This window comes from Cryptomeria japonica, chromosome 10, assembly GCF_030272615.1.
Source record: "Cryptomeria japonica chromosome 10, Sugi_1.0, whole genome shotgun sequence".
NCBI lineage: Eukaryota > Viridiplantae > Streptophyta > Pinopsida > Cupressales > Cupressaceae > Cryptomeria > Cryptomeria japonica.
The window spans coordinates 407,552,002-407,573,397 of NC_081414.1; the positions used below are offsets into that span (position 1 = coordinate 407,552,002).

Here is a 21,396-nt window from a genome sequence, read left to right on the forward strand (position 1 = left end):
GTATTTGAGTCTAATTTGAAACAATCTGAAAATAGATTTATGTTTCCTAAATGAAATAGGCATCTCTAGAACGAACAGAAAGAGATGCCATCTCAAAGGCAACAACATTTTTTCAGTCTGACAGGTGCTGCATGGGAGGTAAATCTTTAGGTTTTAGCTTCTTTACTGAAATCTTATTTTAATTTGTTAACCTAATTATTTTTGCTAATATTGGGTAAATATTTATAAAATGTGTACAATTAGAATTTTACATTTATTAACAAACAATTTCTTAATCATAATAAATATTTATTTACTAAATACACTCAATTTTAATGTTTTGTACAGATATAAACTTTTATATATCTTAAGTTTAAGTTTCTATTTTGTTATTTATTTACACATTTATGAATTGAGATTTGTAGTAATATTTATATTTAACATATACATTTATAAAATTCTAATTATAGATCTTTTGAAAAAAAGATTAAAATTAACATGAAACTATATATATTTATATTTATAATTTATAAATTGAGGTTTGTATTTAATTATAATATTTATCAGATTAAGCAATTATTTGTTTATTTATAGTAATAGATTATTTTTATTTTTTATTTTGAAAATAAATAATAATCAATAAACATTATTCTTTAAATTTAATCACAGCAACAAGGCCCCATGACCCAAAAGAATCACAGCAACACTACAAGAGCAAAGTGAGGGTTGAAAAAGTTTTGGTTCTGAAAGCATAATGCATCAGTGTGGCAGCAGCACTCAAGAAGCCATGGGGGGTAGATTCATTACTTCTGAAAGTAATAGTGATGAAAAAAGTTCAAATGTTTTGATTTCTAAGACGAAATCTTCACTCTGCTAAGCAGTATTGGGTTCAAGCAAGAATATCAAGGGGAAATGAACGATGAATTGTTTGAATATTTAAAACTCACTGTGGATAAATATGTTTTGCATTCTTGGGCTATGTTTATAGATGCTTTGGTTAATGTGCTGAAATATCCTTGGCTGGTCTTTGGAGATTGTTAACATTAATAAGAAAAACAGGTTCGTGAAGCTTTGGTATAAAAAAACAAAGATTTGAGTTGCAAGGTAGTTCGTAGCATATCAAGGAAGAGTGTGAGGAGACGTGTGAAGAAGAGGGAAAAGGGAATCTAGAAAAGATTGTAAGGAAGAGTCCAAAGTAGAACACAAAGAATGAAGGCACAATGAAGAATCCAAAGAAATGCAAGAGCAGAAATCTGTGTAGGTAACAAAAATTATCTCAAGAAGCACGTAAAAGAAAAAATTCTTATTGAAAGCTTTTATGATTTCATAGTAGTAGAGCATGAAATACTCCATTCTAACCACAAACTGAAATCCAGGTTGATGATTTAATTAAATAATCAGCTGTAGCAGATATTTTTTTTCAAAATTCTAAATTCAACTATCTATGGACAAAAATTACAGTGTCATATTTCTAAGAGACATTCAGCTAATCTAGTGTCAGGCCATTAATATAAGAGCATAAACATAAAGGTCAGTTGATTGATTAGTGGATACTTTGTAACTTCCAACACATCCCAATACTTTAAAAGTAACATTGAAATATTCCAATTCAGATAAGCAAAAATATGCAGCCACTTGCATTGGACCCCTCTAGCTGCAAGTATGTGGAAGTTGGAAACATTTCAAGCTAGTCAACTTCAGCACCATAGGGGATACAATTATCAAGAAAATCCTATAAATTCCAAAAAACACATGAATGGGTCTATTGACACTGTTTATCTTTACCATTCTGCTTCAGGAGAAAAACTTGCAGAAAAATTATCTGACCACGTAAAGAAAGGGCAATGCATTGCAAGAGAAATAATTTGTATGTTCCCCCTTCTCCCTTCTCGTATGTTTCGGTTATATAAAAAGATATATATCATCTGACCAAGTAAGGAAAGGACAATGCATTGCAAGATAAGCATTTTGTATACTACAGACATATGATTTCCACAGTTCATAATATTATTGTGCATAGCTTCTGGTTTTAAATGTGAATAAAATAAATTTGTATATTCTATTCTCCCTTCTCATCTGCTGTGATTAAACACAGACATACATAGTAAATGGCATCAACTTGCATAGCAATTGCATTTGTAGCAATAAAAATAAGTTTCATCTAGAGCTAATTAATACAAGGGAACAAAGTGATAAGCAAATGTCATTATGATGACCAAGAAGGCAAATTTGAGGTTGCAATAGAGAAGTGAACAATATATTTGTCGGAAGATACAAGAAAATGCCATTGAAAGAGTTGAGGAAATCCAAAGGATGGTAAACGATGCTATAAAGTTGCTTATCTTGTTTCAAGACACCACAAGGATACAATAACAGAAGAGAAAATGTGAAAAAGGACTCAAGCACTCAACTGAAACTACCAAGGAAAAAACGATGAACAATGAGGCTACAAAACATTTTGAACTAGTTTAAATAATAGATGTAATATGCAGGCACATAAGTGTCTAGCAATGAAAAGTTAAATAAATATTTCAGATAATCCAAAAATGGAATGGGTCCGATCACCACCATAGAGATAACATTAAGTTCCTGACACACATCTTATATGTATATATAGTAAAAGAAAATGGTGCAAGTGAAATTCTAACAATATCATAACATCCAGTTGCCTTGACTGCTTCTCACCAAATTGGCCTGAAGTTAGACTACGGTCACATGCAGATCCATCTCTTTCTCTACTCTTCTGAATAAACTGATTTAACAGTCACTGAAATGGTTCTCACTGTTATAAATTAATACGAAATGCGTACTATCAACACATGTTTACATGAAGAAATCTAGGGAACGAAGTTAAAATCAAGGCTAGCTGGGCTTACAGTTAAAGATAACAACTCTGCACCCGGAAGGCCTTTAATATCCCATGGTAGTAGAGATTTCTTTGTCCCCTTTTGTCCTGTGGTCACAGGACACATGTTACCAGAAGCTCCCTGTGCTGTGGTATTCCTTGCCTTTTGGTTCTCCACCACACAGCCTGGACTGCTATCCCCTTCCCCTCTTTCTCTATTCACAGAGCGGTTTGCACGGTGCACTGCTTTTGCAGTTGCAGACAATGGACCACTTTCCTTTGATTTCCTATTACTGGCTTCGGCCTCTCTCTTAGCTTTTAACTGTTCCACGTCTGCGAATGTATGACAACCAGCAATGTAATATTCCTGCAAATTAGAATTCAGTAGAGTAAAAGTGGTTATTTTCTCTGGGAAACAATGATTTTAGAGAAGCAATCTTTTTCCAGATCAAAATTTTCTACAAGTTAATGAGCCCAAGTTCTGGTTGTCCAAAAAAGGAGCATAATTTAGTTGCTGCTTAAGAGTGAAATATATTATCAATGATTTAATTATACATTTTTTTCAAATTATATTGTATTATACGCATCTCCAATCAATCAGTTGTCATACCAAAATCATGCATTATCCCTGAACCATACAAGTGTTCAACCAGCAGAAATAATACCCACTAAAGGCTACTAGATCAAAGCCTTCCATAATCCTATTTCCAAGGATTTGATTGGATTAAATTTCATATTATTCAGTTCATGTTGTTTGAAAGTTTAAAAAAATTTGACTTGTTCAATTCATTTTAATCGCGGTTTTTCTAGCTTTTGTTTCGGGTAAAGTTGATTTCTAAAGGAATCCCATGATTCTATTTGCCTTAAAAAATTGAAAATCATTTGTTATTCCTGTGATCTTTGAGATTGTTTATTTCAAAGTTATGACTGGACCTTCAAGATTGAAGTTTAATTATTACTTTTTAAGTAAACATACCTTACGCAGAGTGCATCATGGTTTGCATACAGACACATTTTCAATTATAATCAGAGTAAAACCCAAATTATGTAACCCTTACAGTGTGTAATCTGTTGTATGGAACAACTAATAATATTCTTTCTGCAATGTTGAAATTTGATACAAAAACCTGACTCAGATCCTATTTTTATAGGTTTTCTCTTCAACATATTTCAAAGCTGTTAAAAAAAAAAAAGTGCATCGTGACTGATAAGAATGTTAATGTCCTTCCTACTAATGAATAAAATAGCTCACAACTTTGTAACTTATCAAAGGCATAATCCATCTTGAATTTTAACTATGTTAATTAGTAATTACTATAGATGTTAAGGCTTTGTCCTCTAAAATATGAACAGTGCATATAGTTTCTATGTGCATAGGCGTAAGCATTAAAATCCTCTTCTCGCTGATGGAGATATCTTGTATAACTCAATAAATTATCCTTCCATACAATCTCAATGGAATCTTCTCTCTTGCAGAAGATTATGTTTTATTACTTTTATATGCTACAACTTAGCTTCTATACTTTTCCTTAGTCCAGAATCTCCAGATAAATAGATCCTTCTAAAGAAAAGTCTAAATCCTTCTCATGCTAGGGGTTGCAGATAACAAAAATGACTATACAACAGATACCCTAGGCGTAATCCACAAGAGGATTGAAATAGACACATTGAAGCTTCATCATAAACTATGATGTATTAAACAGGAAGTAAAAAATTTATTTATGAAATAACTTCCAAGTTCCAAAACATGATCATGTGCAACATTCTACACTGCTTTTCAATTCATCAGAGAAGAATTTGTTTAATATAGGCCAACATGAAATGGTAGATACTTGAAAATGATAGATTTTAATCAGTAACCAACCTGTAGTTCTTCAATCTTTTGTTTAATCTTACGTTCCTTGTTCAGATCCTCAAGCAATTTATAATGCTCTTCTTGTGAATGGAAACGCATGAACACCCTGAAACGCTGGAAAAGCTCTCTTTCCTCCTTTGTATGCAATTTTTCAAGGTGCCTAGAATTAAGGAGGTCCATTTTCAATATAAAATCTTTGCGCCGTTTGCGTTCATCAAGCCTGTCACTCGCAATATTGTCTTTCTTAGATGAAAATTTTTACAAACAGGTACCAAAAAAGGTCAAAAAAATCTATTCCCTATGAGGTTGTCAATTCATCTATTGTTTTTCTAGTAACCTATCAAAATGCAATTATCTTTAATTCAAGAGTAACATTAGTTGGTCTCATGTCAGGAAGCATCCAAATTGCAATAATTCAAGAACACAGGCATGAAATCTTCCACAGTCAACTTCCTGCACGTCACTACTTTTGCAAACCAGTACCAAAGACTATTCCATACAAACCATTATCTGATACAAAAAAGATTAGTGGACATAGAAGACCTCCAGGTGCAATTGAATAAAATGCATATAATATTATTATAGATGATCTACATGCTCATAGTGTCTACAAGTAATCAAATTGCATACATGAAAATGTAATCAGCAAACATGTAAAAAACAAACCTGCAAGGGCGCAATATATAATCATCACAATTCAATCACTGAAGATGTAACCAGCAGTTTAATGATAGTCTTATATTTAAAAAGATATGATGAATATTGGTAACCAGTTACTCAGTGTTGACATTAGCAACCCCCATATAATTTTTGTTTTGGTTAACTGTGATAGTACACAGAACTATCTTATGTGGACCATTCAATGGGCTCATAAAGTATCAGCAGCATTCCAACTTAATTGTCATCTGCCGCTTACTCTCAACAGTAATTTGCAATTTGTTATTAATCCTGCAATGGACTGAGATGCTGATAAGACGCACTCTTGAAAATATTTCTGTAATTAGGTTTAAGCTTTCATAATATAGTTTATGTTTGTTTCTTTTTTCTTTAAGTTCTAGTTTTCTGCTTTTTTCTTTCGATTTTTGTGCTCTGTTTTCTCTTCTGGTTGTAGATTTTATTTTCCCCTTTCTCCTTCGTATTCCCTTTCGATTCTTCTTTTGACTTTTTACATGTACTTTGCCTGTCCAGCCACTCACATGTACATCTATAATCTACACTAAAGAAGGTGTAACAAAATCAGTTTTGGTGGTTATCTCTCGAGGTTTTGTCAACAGATCATGTACTTGTCTTAGCATTCAGCTGTGCAATTCTGCAAGAAAGACATGTCAATTATGATCCTACGAGGATGTACATTTACCTCATTAGGTACAAAAGGAGTCCAACAATACACAGACCAATTCTGCCAACTCCCTACCAAGTTGGAGATTTAGGATGCCAATGAAATTCTTCACATTTTTATCAAGGTAGTAGAATGAGATAAAGCTCTTTGAAATCAATTCTTAAGAGCAATTTTTTCAACTTGATTTGAAGATTGAAGCCAAGCCTTACAAACAACCTCCTAAAGCCGACTAGTCTTCACCATATCAGAACGAATGGTCTATTTCTAACTCTGGGAACTCCTCTAAGAATAGGAATTTTTCACAAAGTGCTCCAACTCATCCTTGAAGAATGAGACTTTTTCATACAAGGGCTAAACTAAGTGTTTGTCCCCTTCAGCTTGCAAAGAGTAAAAGTATTGTTATTTAATATTTATCACAAGCAAATTGACAGTTTACAGATAAATGTAGTGTTCTCAAATGGTAAATATCCTTCAAGCTGATTAGTCACTACATGAAGCTCCAAAGATTCCAGTATCAACTCACAAACTTCCAATGAACCTAATCCTCCACTCATACTTATGGTTAGTGATTGTTTGCTAAGAATCAGGAACTTTTGTTCACTCACAATTTTCAAGCCACGAATAATTTGAACTTGATTTCGAAGATATTGGTAATTTTGCCAACTATAGCACATCTGCTCTCATGACACTTAGTATGTATCAAGAAGGAACTATTTAAAACTTGGGTTAGGACAGTTAATTGTGACTTCACTCTACCTCATGGTTGAGATTTAATACATGGGCAGCTTTTGAATACAACTGCAAGGTTTTCTTTAATGACTTCCAGAAGTTTAAAGGATTTGCAATCATATTTTCCAGGTATGTCTCTTGATACCATAGTTTGCCTACCATATCCAAACTCTTGTAACCTTCTACAGCAGAAAATTTGGTCTGCTAATCCTTGATTATTGCAGCATCCTTCAGGATCTCATGACAGTAAAAGCAAGGGATGTAAGGGATATGAGTCACATCTCACATCAAACCAAAATGAATCAATGACCACCACATTCTCCACACTCTTCCTTTAATCTGTCTTGGACTCCCCCACTTAATCCACTTGTATAATAATCATTAGTTGCAAGGACTCCTACAACTCAAGCATTCTTCTAGTAACAGTGAAATAGGAGGTTAACTGGATCTTAACTAATTTCAGAAATTACTTCCTCAGAAAGGATTGAAACAATGCCAATGAGATGTGAGAGACATACCTGGAAAATATGACTGCAAATCCTTCTTCCTCTCTCTCCTTTTTTCTTCCCTGTCTCCTATTTCTATCATTTATTTCCTATAATTGAATCAGCTTAGGGTTTGAGTGCATTGCATTGGGGAACTTGGTGAAACCATTTAGGTTTAAGTTTATATTCTTTTAAAGTGCAGTGAGTTTTTGTCAGTGTTTTTTTTAAAAGTGTGACAACCATCAGGGACGTCCTCCTTTTTTCATGAAAACAGGGGCACAGGATGGGAACATCGTATCCCTGGCCCCTTATCTCCAAGGTATCCTGAATGTCAAGCCATGACAAGAGGTCGGCCCATACAATACACTGCTTTTGGAAGAGTCATGCCTTTTAGCCTCACCAAATACCCCTACCACATTCATGTCCGTTATGAATTCAAGCAACCCTTGTGATTAAATTGTTAGCATCTAATCACCTAATAAATGACACCTTGGTCTACAGAAAGACCTAGGAGTACCACTATAGCATGTAGGAGACCAAACACAACTCCAAGTAAGCCCACGGTAGGAGAGCACTTGGTTTGTAAGCTCACTTATACTCTAGTGACGCCTGAAATAGGCTCATTTCATAGATTCTCAGAGGCCAGAACAGCACTAAGATTGATCCATAAGAATCTACACAGAAATATTCCTCAAGGGAATGAAGTTTTCAAAAAATTGCAGATTTTGACATACACCCTACAAACTAGTAGGATATAACCGCCATTTACATTAGGAGGCAATTTCAAAACTGCCAGTTCACCTATAGGGGCCGTTCCACAATAACCAGTCTGCTGAAAGGAGCAATTGTGTCCCAGCTACAAGAACAAGAATATGAAACAATCAAAGCATCTCTTGAAATTCTCGGCAAGGAGATCTTTCAGTGCACAACTAGGATCTTCCAAAACCTATAAGAAGACATGGAGATGGTAAATAAGTAATAATATCGCTAAAGGCTTGTGAGAGTGTTGTAGTGAATAAAAAAGGCGAAATCAGCTGTAAAAAGGCCAGATTCACAGTAAGCATTGGAACAGAATTTTGGTTGTATGAGCTCTTTGTACTAAATCTGTACTTATGTTTCTTCATTTCAATTTATGTTTGCAAAACATACAATTCTCTTGAACTATCATTTCAATAATTCAAATAGAAGAATAATTTAGTTGTGCAGTTTGCTAATTTCTACAAGCAATTTGAGGAAATTATGGATCATTTTGGGATCAATGCAGATTTTTAATCCTTGGAGTTGTGGAAAGCTGTATGACAATGACCAGATATTTGAAAAACAAAGAACTTGAAAATCCTCTCCTCGAGAGTAGATTAATGAGCAACATGAAAGCTCTCAAGCAAAATATAAGTCTAGGCATGGGCAACACCAAAGGGCACATAAACTAAATGCAGAAACAAGGTATCATTGTCCCTAGGCAAAGAAAGGTTATATGGGCAAGCCAAGAAAACCAAACCTCTATGATATGGTCCATTTTCCACCTTGGAAGCAACTGGAGACAATGCATTCGATGGTGAAGACAAGGGAGACTAGAAGAACGTAATGGTCATGGCAAGTGGAACTCAAGGAGAAAACATTGAGGCACATAAAGTAGTACTCCCAGGAAAAAGTAGAATAACTCTTTTCTCACTTAGCATCTCAGTGCAAACCAAAGTCTCTATATGAAGGGAGGTGTGATCCATGAGAATCTAGGGAAGACTATTTCTCAACAAAATGCTTAACATTAGGGGGCGGTTCTACAAATACTAATTCCATTAAGGGATGGTATTGTAACCAATGGGATGTCTATACAAACAACGGGATGATTAAGAAAGGGTTTATTTTGTCCCAACAGCAGAAACAATAATGTGAAACAACCTATTTCTTCAAAATCTAGGGAAGAAGAGCTTTCAATGCACAATTTGATTTTTCCAGTACCTAAAAGAAGACATGCAGAGAGCAAATGAAATCATCAGAGGCTTGTAAGAATGTTGTAGCAATTGAATTAAGGAGAACTCAGTTGAAAGAATGATAGGCAACTTAACAGTAAGCATAAAAATAGCAATTCGCTGCTATTGATGTAATACAAACTCTTTGTATTTGATTATTATCGATCTAATAAGATCCATTAAAAAATATAATGTCCCTTTTTAATTAATTAGCTTATGTGGATACTATTCTTATTTACCCATTAAGGAAAATGGGACGTTGGAATTTGTGTCCTACTAGTTCTATATCTTGTAGTGCTTTGTTGTCTGCCATTTTTCACATGATGTATGTCATAGCTTGAGACTTGTGTTCAATTATCAATTCAAGAACAAAAGCCCTTGGATTTGGAAATTGGAGGGTTTAAGGATCTCATTCAGAGGTTGTATTTGTGTTGAAATTTCTTGTTTTACTTCTAGAGCAAATATTTGAATTTGGAACAACAAAATATTGTAATAGCAGATTTTATCCATATTTGTCTATTGTCTACTTGATGATATTTCAGCATATGTGAATATATTTATTCCACTCCAGCATAATTGTATTGTTCATGCAATCTATTGCTGCATCCCTCAAGCATTGTTGTATATTTGAATAATGTATATAAAAATCATTCATCCACCTGCTGCAGATATGGTGTTGTCATTGATGTCAGCTGAAGATAATTGCAAGAATGGTGGTGTCATTGTTACAGTATGATGTGTTGCAGATATGGTGACTGTGTCCAACCTATGTTTATATGCTTGAATGTTCATGTTGGATGTCAAAATGTGCTGATTCCACATTCATAGTTGGATGTCAAAATATGTGATGCTTTGAAGTTCACGATTGGATGTCAAAATGTTCTTGATTGATAAATTGGTGTATTGATATAGCTCAAGTATGATGTGTCATTTTTTGGAGAGATTGTACCGCATTTCTCTACAGTTGAAGATGTGATTGTGCAGTTTGGACATAAGAGTCACAAAAGTCAATACAGTCATTTCCAGGGCTTGTTAAGTTGAGACACTTTGTTGTTTCTTAGGATGGGTCAGAGGAATGCTCTACACTTCTCTGCATTTCAAATTTGGCTCTTGCGGTTTGGAGAACTTGCTCACATTGTTTGTATATTACCTTTCTTCAATGTTTCAGGTGTTCAAGTGTACCGCAAGGATGAACCTAATTGCTATATGTCATGACTGTGTTGACTAGCATGCGTGTGATGACTGGTATCAACTCAACAGCCAAATCGAACGTGACAGTGTGAAAGAATGGTATAGCAATGATGTTTGTATGTCATATGATGTTGTTATGTGCTCTGCACTGTGGTTCCTAATCTTTTTGAAATCAATTGTTGACTGAGTCAACATTTGGAAGGTTAAGTGGTTGTCTAGCCAACCTAGTATATTTGCGTCAATCATCTGTGGCATACGCCAGCGTGGAGAGGTGTGTTAAGATGTTTTGGGTCCAATTTATCTTTTGCCTCAGTCCACATTTACTTCCCTTCCACCACGGAAGTGTTTGGGGCCAACCTCCTTGGGGGATGCATGTTTCATGCCTATACATTTCATCCCAACCGACTTGGAGTATGTGCACCACTGTTTTCAATGTTCTTGCAAGCATGGAGATGTGTTCTGAGTTGAATTAGGTCCTTTTTATCCTTTGGATTGGACTGCAATTGCTCTCTTCTCTCCACGAATGTTCTCAAGGCCGACCTCTTTGGCCGATGCACATTTCATGTTCATATGCTTCATCTCGGCCAACTTGGAGAATTTTTTGATGCTTGTGGATGATATAAATGGAAAATCAAATGGATGAGTTGAATTAGGACCTATCCATCTTTTGGATTGGACCGTAGTTGTTCTACTCTCTCCCCGGATGTTTTCAAGGCTGATCTCTTTGGCCAATGCATGTTTCATGTTCATATGCTTTATCTTGGCCGACTTGGAGAGTTTGTTGATGCCTGCAGATGATATAAATGGAAGATCAAATCATTGCAAAAGGTGTGGTTGTGGTGCAGAAGTTGTGAGCTGAAGATACCTACATATGGATAAGTCCTGAAGTTTTCTAGAGGTAGTGAGCCGAAGGCAGCTGATGGTGCAAATGTGTTGCGGTGGGAATTCATCAATCATTCATGATACTCTAAGGTTGTAACCTCTTTTGTGAATGTTGTAATCTTCAAGGAGTAGTGAACTTCCTTTGGTTGAAGCCATAAAACTATTATTCAAAGAGTTGTAGCTTCCTTGGGTTGTACCCCTAAAACAAAGTTGTAAATCTATTTAACTTATTTGGAGGCTAGATTTGGACAGTAGCTCCAAGCAGTTTGATCATCGTTATCTTTCCCTTGTTGGGTTTTCCACGTAAATCTAGTGTCTTCATGTGCATTGGTGTTGAAAGCTTTGTTCTTTCAATTTTTCATTATTGTTGATCTGCTTTATGATGCATTTGGTTTTAATGGTAATGAAGGGTTTGAGATTTGATTGTATACTAATTCGCCCTCCTCTCGTATTTCGACGTGTCTAACACCACTATATGCTCTCAACTCACCCTCACACAATCTTGGTAATAAAAAAGTGTTAAGTAATAATATTTTCTCACCTCACCCTCACATGAGGTCATTACATGTTAGTTTTCGTGATCAGATTAACAATAATGAGTACGAAATAATAATGCAGTGTCACAAGAATCAAAGCACACGAATAGAAAGGGCACACAACACAAGACTACCCTGGGAAAACCTCCCCCTTGGAGGAAAAACCCAGCAACAACAGATCTTCAGATCTGATTATAATGGACAGAAATTATAGTTACAAGTCTGACCCAGCTAAGGCACAATAGCAGCAGATGACACTAGATAGAAACCGACTTATCTCAGTCCTTCAGATGCAAGGAAATCACAAGACAATGAATTCGCTTTCCTTCGATGATGGTTCACTGTGCTTCTATGATGATATGCTGCGCTGCCCATCAATGATGTTCACTGTCTTCATACAATAGATGCACAGCAGATGGATTTCACCCAGCAGATGTAATTCGCACCATACAATGACAATTCGCTGACTCCTAACTGAGTTTGCAGACCTTCAAGGATAATTTGCACAGCTGGAGATTTCGCACCTAGAGCAGATCTGAATCGCACTTTTGGAGCAGAGGTATTTTGTGAACTTGCTTGAATAGTTTCCCTCCAAAATGAATCTGTATTTATACAAGGTAGAGGGAATGCATATAGGGTCGGCCCAGTACATTTTGGCGCCTAAACTCACTTTAATTCACACGCCACATAATGAGGATGGGTCCACACGTTAGCCCACACATTTGGTAAATAGGTCCATGCGTTTTGAACATTATATGTTAGGAATATAAGGGAAGTAGGGCCCAGCCCTATAATGATCTGAACAAAATTGGAATAGGGCCCAGCCCTATTTGTTTTACATATTAGATTGAGATAGGGCCCAACCCTATTTAATCCTAATGGATTCGAATGTTGCCTTTGGCAATTCGAATCCATTATAAATATTTTCCAAACTAGTTACAAAACAACATTACAAACACGCAATTGCTGCTACCAATTGGTCTTTCCCCACCTCACAGTTTGTAGGATATAAACTTGATGTTTGCACTACATTCAATCCTCTTAAACTATCATTTGATCAATTCAAGTAGGACGCTAGTTAAATTGTCGAGTTCGCTAATTTCTATAAGCAATTTGAGGAAATAATAGAGTAGAGACCACCTACAATTGAATTAAAGAAATTAATAAAGAAACAATCTCCAAATCTAAGACTGCAGTTCACATACTCAGACTCAAAAATTACTCAATTGACCCAAAAAAATTAAAAACTCAAAGACTTGGCAAAAACTTGGGGAAAAACTCAACAATAGCTTGACAAATATAATGAACACTAAAAATACGTAAATTTTTAAAATTGCACTATTAAATTTATGGAACATATTAACGTACTCCTTTGTAAATAGATAAATATTAGAGTTCAATACACTTCATAGACCAAAAAACAAGTTCAAATTTTCAATACACATGAAATTAAAGTTTTAATATCAATAAAAATTACAGCTCATAAATTTCTTCTATAACTAAAGCTCCAAAAATTCTATTGTCATTGTGTGTGTTGCCAAAGTGGATCGTATAGATCCAATATCCTCAGCAAGTCATATATGTATACAATCAAGCTGTATATGCAGTGAACCCATTCCTGATGGCTCACCAAGCTTGCCTTCTACCTCCGCAGGCTGCCACATTCACTTGCCAGCATCCTCCTTCAAATCAGCTATGTCATGATCAATAAAGTATAAACAATGGATCCACATTGAAATCCTCAACAATACAATCCAAATATCGATCAATGTCATCAACATCAAGGTGTGATGTGTGTTTTGCCCTCGTACCCCCATTTTATGCAACCAAAGGTTGTATCACACAAAGACAAGGTCATTCAAGCACTTTTCAGTCAACATGTTGCCTTTTTTTAATGGCCTCAAAAACAATTCACTTGCACTCACAACCAAAAGCATTCTAAGGCTAGGATAAAATGCACATCACAAGCCTTTGAAGAATCAACATTGTGACACCAAAATCTTCCCACAACAAATCTACAAGGATAACATTTATAATATTGTAAGAATAATAGTAAACTTAAAATAAATAGTATACTGAAATTAAACATATATGTTTGTTCCCTAGCTACAAATTGTCTCTCCTACGTGTTGTGACCTTTTTCACACATCGCCCCATTGCAAATGGGGACCCTCTCTTTTCCTGCTTTCTAGGGTTTTGTTAGTGTCCTATGACCTTTTGTTGCAGTTTCACCAAGCCTTGTCCAGCTCAGAGCATTTCAGGCCCTAACGATTGAAAGTTAGTTTTTGCAAGTTATGTGATTTTGAAGTGTGAACACCACCAAAGTGCTTAGAAAGGCCAAAGGACGAAGATCGCAATCGATTTGGACGAATTTGGACAACTTTCTATTTTTAGAAAGTTTGATTTTTTGCTTTTTCCTATTTTTTAGGAAGTTTCGTTTTTGGCATTTTTAGCCCGATCCCCGGTATAGCTATTTTTATAAAGTTTTTCCTATTTTTTAGGGATGTCTGCTTTTTGCTTTTTCGGGATGCAAACCTAGGGTTTACACTTGCACCACTGACCTGCTTCGACCGGAACTCGAAAATTCCAAGTTTTGACCTAAAAAAGCTAAATCCATAGATTTTAGGCTTTTTGCTTTTTCGGGATGCAAACCTAGGGTTTACACTTGCACCACTGACCTGCTTCGACCGGAACTTGAAAATTCCAAGTTTTGACCTAAAAAAGCTAAATCCCTAGATTTTAGGCTTTTTGCTTTTTTTCGAGATGCAAACCTAGGGTTTACACTTGCACCACTGACCTGCTTCGACCGGAACTTGAAAATTCCAAGTTTTGACCTAAAAAGCTGAATCCCTAGATTCTAGGCTTTTTGTTGCTTCAGATGATCCACCTAGGCATGGATTTTAAAGTTCAAGTTAATCCGATTAAATTAGACTAAACTATGAAATTTTGAAATTTCTCTGAAAATTATTCTAAGTCTGGCTAACAAGGGTTTTGAAGTATTTTTGCAGGTTCAAACCCCACCACGATGCAAGAGAGGCCATGAAGGAGCCTTCCCTGAAGTTCGCCATGCCTTAGAAGGCTGTGTGGGTGCTCACCCTGAAGTCCGCCATGTCTTGGGAGGTCACATGGGTGCTCACCTCAAAGTCCGCCATGCCTTTGGGGGTCACATGGGTGCCAAGTCAGAAGTCCGCCATGTCTTGAAGAGGCCATGATGGCCAGCACCACCAAAGTCCGCCCAAGCAAGAGGAGGGATGCCTAAAGTCCGCCCAAGGGCTAGAGAGGTCATGTGGGAGCTAAGGCCAAAGTCCACCATGCATTAGGAGAGTCATGAAGAGGGACCTTCAAAGTCCGCCCCATGCCTTAGCCAAATTCTCACCTTGATGGAGGTCTTGATGGAGCTAAGCCTAAAGTCCGCCCCAATGCCTTAGCCAAATAACATCAATAATGGAGGCCATGAAGGTGCCTTAGCCAAAGTCCGCCATGCATTTGGAGGCCATGTGGGAGCACTCTCCAAAGTCCGCCAAGGTTGGGAGGCTAAGGAGGAGGAGTGATCAAAGTCCGCCCAAGTGATGGAGGAGCTATCCTTAAAGTCCGCCACACCTCAGGGGGCCATGAAGGAGCTAACACCAAAGTCCGCCAAAGGTAAAGGAGGCCATGAAGGTCCTCACTCCAAAGTCCGCCCAAGAAGGATGTTGCTTGAAGCCCGCCTAGGCCAAGGTGGGGAGGTCTCCAAAGTCCGCCATGTATGTGTAGGGTGTATAGGAGTGTAGCCTAAAGTCCGCCCAAGCATGCCAAGTGATGGAAGAGCCAAGTCTGAAGTCCACCATAAGGTGGAGAGCCCTCCAAAGTCCGCCCAAGGGGAGGTTGCTTGAAGTCCGCTTAGGGGATGGGTTTGAAGTCCGCCAAGGTGGGAGCCTAGCCTAAAGTCCGCCAAGGTGGAGAGCCCTCCAAAGTCCGCCCAGGTTGGGAAGCTAAGGAGGAGGAGTGATAGAAGTCCGCCCAAGTTGGGGACACCACCAAAGTCCGCCCAAGATGGAGGTCATGTAGGAGCCCTCTCCCAAGTCCGCCAAAGTAAGAGAGCAAGGTAATAGGTGCCAAGTTTAAAGTCCACCAAGGGTAAAGAGAGCTATGAGGAGAGACCTTCAAAGTCCGCCCCATGCCTTAGCCAAAATTTCGCCTTGATGGAGAGCCATGAGGAGAGACCTTCAAAGTCCGCCCCATGCCTTAGCCAAAAATTTCGCCTTGAAGAGAGCCATGAGGAAAGGTCTCCAAAGTCCGCCATACCTTGGAGAAGATGGAGATAAATTTCAAAAGTCCACCTACGCATTGAAAAGTCAAACAAAATCAACAAGATGCCAGTGACATCACAAAATCCATTGAGATTTCAAAATTAAATCCAAAATGAAGAAAATATCTAAGGATTATTAAAAATCCTCGAAATAAATCCAAAATAGAAAGTTTTCAAAAGGAGAATATTGGAAGATTGATAAGGATTTCGAACTTAAATCCAAAATGGAAAGTTTTTTTTAAGAGAATATTGGAAGATTAATGAATATTTCAAACTTATAGCCAAATTGGAAACTTTTGGAAGATATTTTCTTCGAATTTGGAAACATGACAACACTTTCCAAAAGAATGAAGTTAAAATTGGAAACATGATTTGGAAGATTTTAAGGGTTTCTGATTGAGGATTTAACTTTATTTACAAATACTTCGTTGTAAACTTCATTTCTACACCAAGAAGTTCGAAAATATTAAGGAGAGCATAGTAAAATACTTTCAGTTTGGAGTTCATCTGGAGAAAGTTTTGGATATTGCTGGAAGTTGGATAAACTTTTTTGACAAAAGTTTCACAAATTTTTGGAGAAAGACAACCAGTATAAGGACGAATTATTGAATCTCTCCTGAATTTTTGAGGGTGAAATTAAATTCATGATGCAGATTTATGTATTTTTTGAGTTTTTCCAGAGTTTGAGAAATGATTTTTAGTGAATTTGTTCGAATTTCTAAGGGAGGAAAATCATTTTTTTTTGGCTAAGTATAAGAAATTTTCAGAGTTATAACACTTGGTGTTGGATTGCGATCACAGTTATCTTGAAGGTTGGAGAATTTACATGTGAAAATCCCATTCTCATGGCTAAGTATGAAAATGAAGTGAAATTTTCCAAACACTTAGGCGTTTGCAGCCTCGATTTTCTTTAATCCAAGATAGATTTCTAACTTTACAGGTAGCAGGAGGAAATAGAAGCGAGATCATCATAAAGATCGCAGTTGGAGTTTCAAGCCAAACGAAAGATTGAGGACAAGTTCACAGGCAAGGTTCATCCGGGCGTGAAGATAGCCAAAATTTGGCTAAGTATGGGAAATGTTTCACAAAGAAAATTCCAATTTCCTCAATCATGATGAAGGCATGTCAGGGTATCGAGAAGAAGGACATGATCACAGCGAATGCCTAAACAGCTTCATCCCATCATTTCACATTTGCAAGGGGTTACCCAGAGCTTTTTAACCCTCCTCCCACGCAACATAAATTGGCAGCTAAAGGCAGGATCGTCACAAAAAGCACAAATGGAGTTTCAAGCCAAATTCAGAATTGAAGACGGGACCACGAGCAAGGTTCGTCCGAGTATAGAGAGGGCCAAAATTTGGCTAAGTATGAGAAAAACTTCACGAGGGGATTTCTTCTCCAAATTCGAGGCACTTGAAAGAATCTCAAGGCATCAAGAAAGAAAAGTTCTCAGACTTGGTGAAAATATGGAAAAGTTAGATAAACTTCCAACTTCTTGAAGGATTACATCTCCTGAAGGAATTGAAAAGACAAGCTCCCCAGTAGAATCAAATGGCAACAAGAAGGAATCAAATTTCCATACTTAGACGATTTCATAACACAAATTGGAGAATTCAAGAAAGACATCCAACACGTTGAGGTGGCGCCTCGTCATTTTCCAACCAATCAGATCGCTCCAAGTCAGCATGTCCAGGTTCGATGAACCTGACTTATCCAAAAGCTTCTAGAAGGGCACACTTCACAATGCAACAACCTTCTATTTTCATTGATGGTTCATATTTAGCAAGAAGGACAAGTGTCCCAAATGTAATTGGTCGAGGGTAGTTAGTTTTGGGAAACCCTATTAGGGTTTATAGCTTTCAATCTTGGCCCTTGATCACTGTTTGATCTCGGCCATTCATTTATTTTTGAGAAACTATATAAGGTTGCCTCCTCTCATTTGAAAAGTGTGAGGTTTTTGATGTATTGTTACTTAAGGTCATTTCCAGATAATATATTGCATGTGCGCTGCTTTGTAATCTCTATTATTTGAATGATTTGCATGGTTTCAATTGCCTCAACACTTAGTTAGAAATAATTTAGATTTGCTTTCATTGTTGTTAATTTGAATGAAGGGTTTGATAAGTATCAATTCATGGTGTATTTCCGCTCATACTTTTGGTAAATGGATGATTTCCATTCTACCGTGCAAAGTTAGTCTGAGCCCATCCCCTATGCATCCCAATATCTCGATCATAAGCACAACCCATTGAAGATTGCACCGGCCTTGTGTAGTTGTCCCTAATGTGGCGAAGCAAGGTTTGGTTTCTCGAGAGCACCCAATTGATACCGTCTCCAGAATTCATAGGATTAGATTAGCCTTCCTAAACCCTATCTCTTTTTCCCTTTCTTTTGAAAGTCTAAATCCCGGAAAATCCAAAAAAAAAAGAAAAAGAAGAGCCTAAATTGCTAAATCCATCTAAGTCCAGCAATTCAAAAATACTTGTCAAACATAAGTCTCCCTTGAAAATTTCAGCATACACTACCCAAGAAGCTATTCCACTAAAGTCGCTTGTTCGCACATATAGACCTTGGAATCAGTAGTGATTTTTCAGGAGAGGATAGAATACCTTCGGGTATCCTATCCTAATGTTTGGTAGATGATAAAACAGACACCAACACTACGAATACATAAAACTGAAGAAAATAATTCCCCCTGCACCCTTTTATAACCTTGTATCCAAGCATAACCTGTGCATCTGCTTTGAATGAAAGGGAGAAGAAAGCTTGAGGTTCAAATAGTAGGAAGCAGCATGGAAATGTTGGAAATATTGGTTGCACCTTTGATCAATAATGTGCCATATGAAATATTCAATTGCTTCTTTAGCCTTATCCATAGCCTCATATAGATTCCCCATGGGTTTTTATCCCCATCCACCAATCATAGAACCTTAAACAACGATTCTAAATTTCTAACACCTAAATCAATAGTGGATGAAAATGAAATCAAAGTATTGTACTAAATAAACAAAGAAAAACATCATAATATTTAGTATCAGCAAATTGTAACATCATAAAAAAAAATTAGAGAGTGAAAACTTTGATGAGCTCCTCCATGACCTTGGCAAAACTATCATCAAAAAATGATCTTCATGACCATCTCTATTTTACATTGAATCTATTTTGGGAAATTGTCATATTAGTGGATATACCACTATTGTGGCATGTCACATGAGAAGAGAGTCAAACAAATCTAATGGAGAAGACAATTAGACACTAGCGCAATGAAAAAACTTATCAAAATCATTGTAAACTCAATTGCTGATTGGTTAACACTTAACAGTGTCTACAGACCTATGTGGTCCAAAGGCTCTGAGATGCAAATAGGTCATGCATCTAGGACGATATGAAGCAGGGGCTAAGTTGTGTATGAGGCAATCATAGCTGTTTATAGAGTTTGTGTATCAAGAACAAGTGCATAGACCATTGGAGAACTTAATCCAACAGTTACTGCAATATTCCCTTAACAGATGTCTATCCCAGCCAATGTTGAACAACTATTTGATATTATGGCATACTGCTTGTGCTTGAGTAGTCATGCATCCACATAATATACACGTAAAGAACAACCAGCTTAAAATAACATATGTAATCAGAAATAGATTATTGTATCACTATCCCATAAGGAATGATGTTCACAAAGTTTCATTAACTCATAAAATGCATGTCATTCTATAGATAAAAAATTACTTATGATACTGTCACAGATGCAACCCTTGGCAGTTAGTAATAACCTGGAGTAATATATATGCAACATACGCAGCTTCAACTCGCGGTCTGTTTCAGAATCATTTTCCTTAAATTCCATCTCTGCCAGAGGCAACTCTGCATCGTTGTCATATTCAGGTTCAAATTCTTGTCTTTTAGGATTATAACCACTTAATTCCAGCAAGGGTTGGCAATCTTCCCCTGATGGCTTTGGTTTCTTCCCTCCAATACTCCGGTTTGTCAGATAATCTGCAGAGTAGCCATAAAAATTAATATGTACACAAAAAAGAAGATTTTCTTCCAAAATTTATTCATTAGGAGTAGGTGATCATACATTATATAACATGACATGAAATCTGAAAGTTATAAGAACCTGCACTGATACTGAAAACCTACATGTTTTCCTAAGCATTGATGTACAGAGTATGCACTTCATTTTTGTCTTATCAGTCTAATTCATTTACCATAAATTTCACTCAGAAACTATACTCTTCTAGCTGTATCTCATCTTTATTTGGAACATCAAGCAAGAAAATTGGAATGATCACTAATTTTCTTTCTTCCTAAATCAAAATCTAAACATAAAGGAACATAAAGCTTAATACCATTAAAGTTTTATTTGGAACTTATGAAGATAAAATTTGAATTTATTGTTATCAAGATTGATAAAAATTATAAAATAAGTCCATGAAACCATTTGAATAATGAAAGCCAGTGTATTAGGTGGACTTACGGCAAACAAATTAGGAGGCAATGCATTCAGTAGCAAAAGGATCGAACTATATAATTGGAATTAGACATGCTAACTTTTATAGAGACCAGAAATCTTAATGTAAAGCAGCAAAGAATGTTAAGCAAAGCACCAATTAGTGGACTCTGCTTCCCTGGAGAATCAAACATTTTTAGGAGGCAATACACTCAATGGCAAAAGGTTCAAACTATATAAATTGATATAGGATGACTTAATTTTATAGAGACTAAAAATCTTTCAACTGGTTTCTGCCAGGAACCTGGGTAAATGACACCAAACACACTCAACATGAATGAAATGTGAAGCAGCAGAGCACCTTAGACAATTGAAAAGATCTGCAAGCTATAGATCTCTTTCAAAACCAACAGAGCAGGCTCCAGCATTAGAATTTAAAGAGCATGAAATAAAGGGTGGCATGCCCCTCTTCAATGATGTCATCAACAACAGTGAACATTAGATGGAATGCTAGCTTGTCCAATTGAATGACATGCGAGTATCCAAGCAAAAAAATTGAAGGTGGTAAGAGAAATTCAATGTGATCAACCCCTGAAAAAATGGGACCCGTGGGCCTTAACTAATTTTGTTTTAAAAAGATAAAGTGAAGCTTCAGTACTTAGTGGTGAAGAACGGGCTTCAAGGACACACCAGGGGTCTGACAAGGAGTTGTCAAGCAGATGAGGTTTGCAGACATGGATTTTTATGTAGTGCCATCGCATTGAACAATGTTTGAATATCCAAAGCTTCAAGGCAACAATTTCCAAATTCTCATAAGGGAAATGTGAAAAAAAGAAAGTTTCCA

General features: G+C 36.5%; 1 protein-coding gene across 6 annotated transcripts in view; it reads right to left on the reverse strand.

Moving 5' to 3' along the window:
• Positions 1-21,396, reverse strand: part of LOC131038525 (transcriptional adapter ADA2) — a 73,300-nt gene that overhangs the window by 21,814 nt on the left and 30,090 nt on the right. For 4 of the 6 annotated variants that reach the window (XM_057970975.2, XM_057970973.2, XM_057970972.2 and 1 more), the window contains exons 10-12: positions 19,873-20,095; positions 4,689-4,899; positions 2,856-3,191 (exon numbers count right to left, since the gene is read on the reverse strand). In XM_057970975.2, coding sequence (XP_057826958.1) covers positions 2,856-3,191; positions 4,689-4,899; positions 19,873-20,095 — 770 coding nt within the window. Of the gene's footprint in view, positions 1-2,664; positions 2,762-2,855; positions 3,192-4,688; positions 4,900-19,872; positions 20,096-21,396 lie in introns of all 6 variants that reach the window. The other 2 variants (XR_009104504.2, XR_009104503.2) reach the window with 2 other exon arrangements.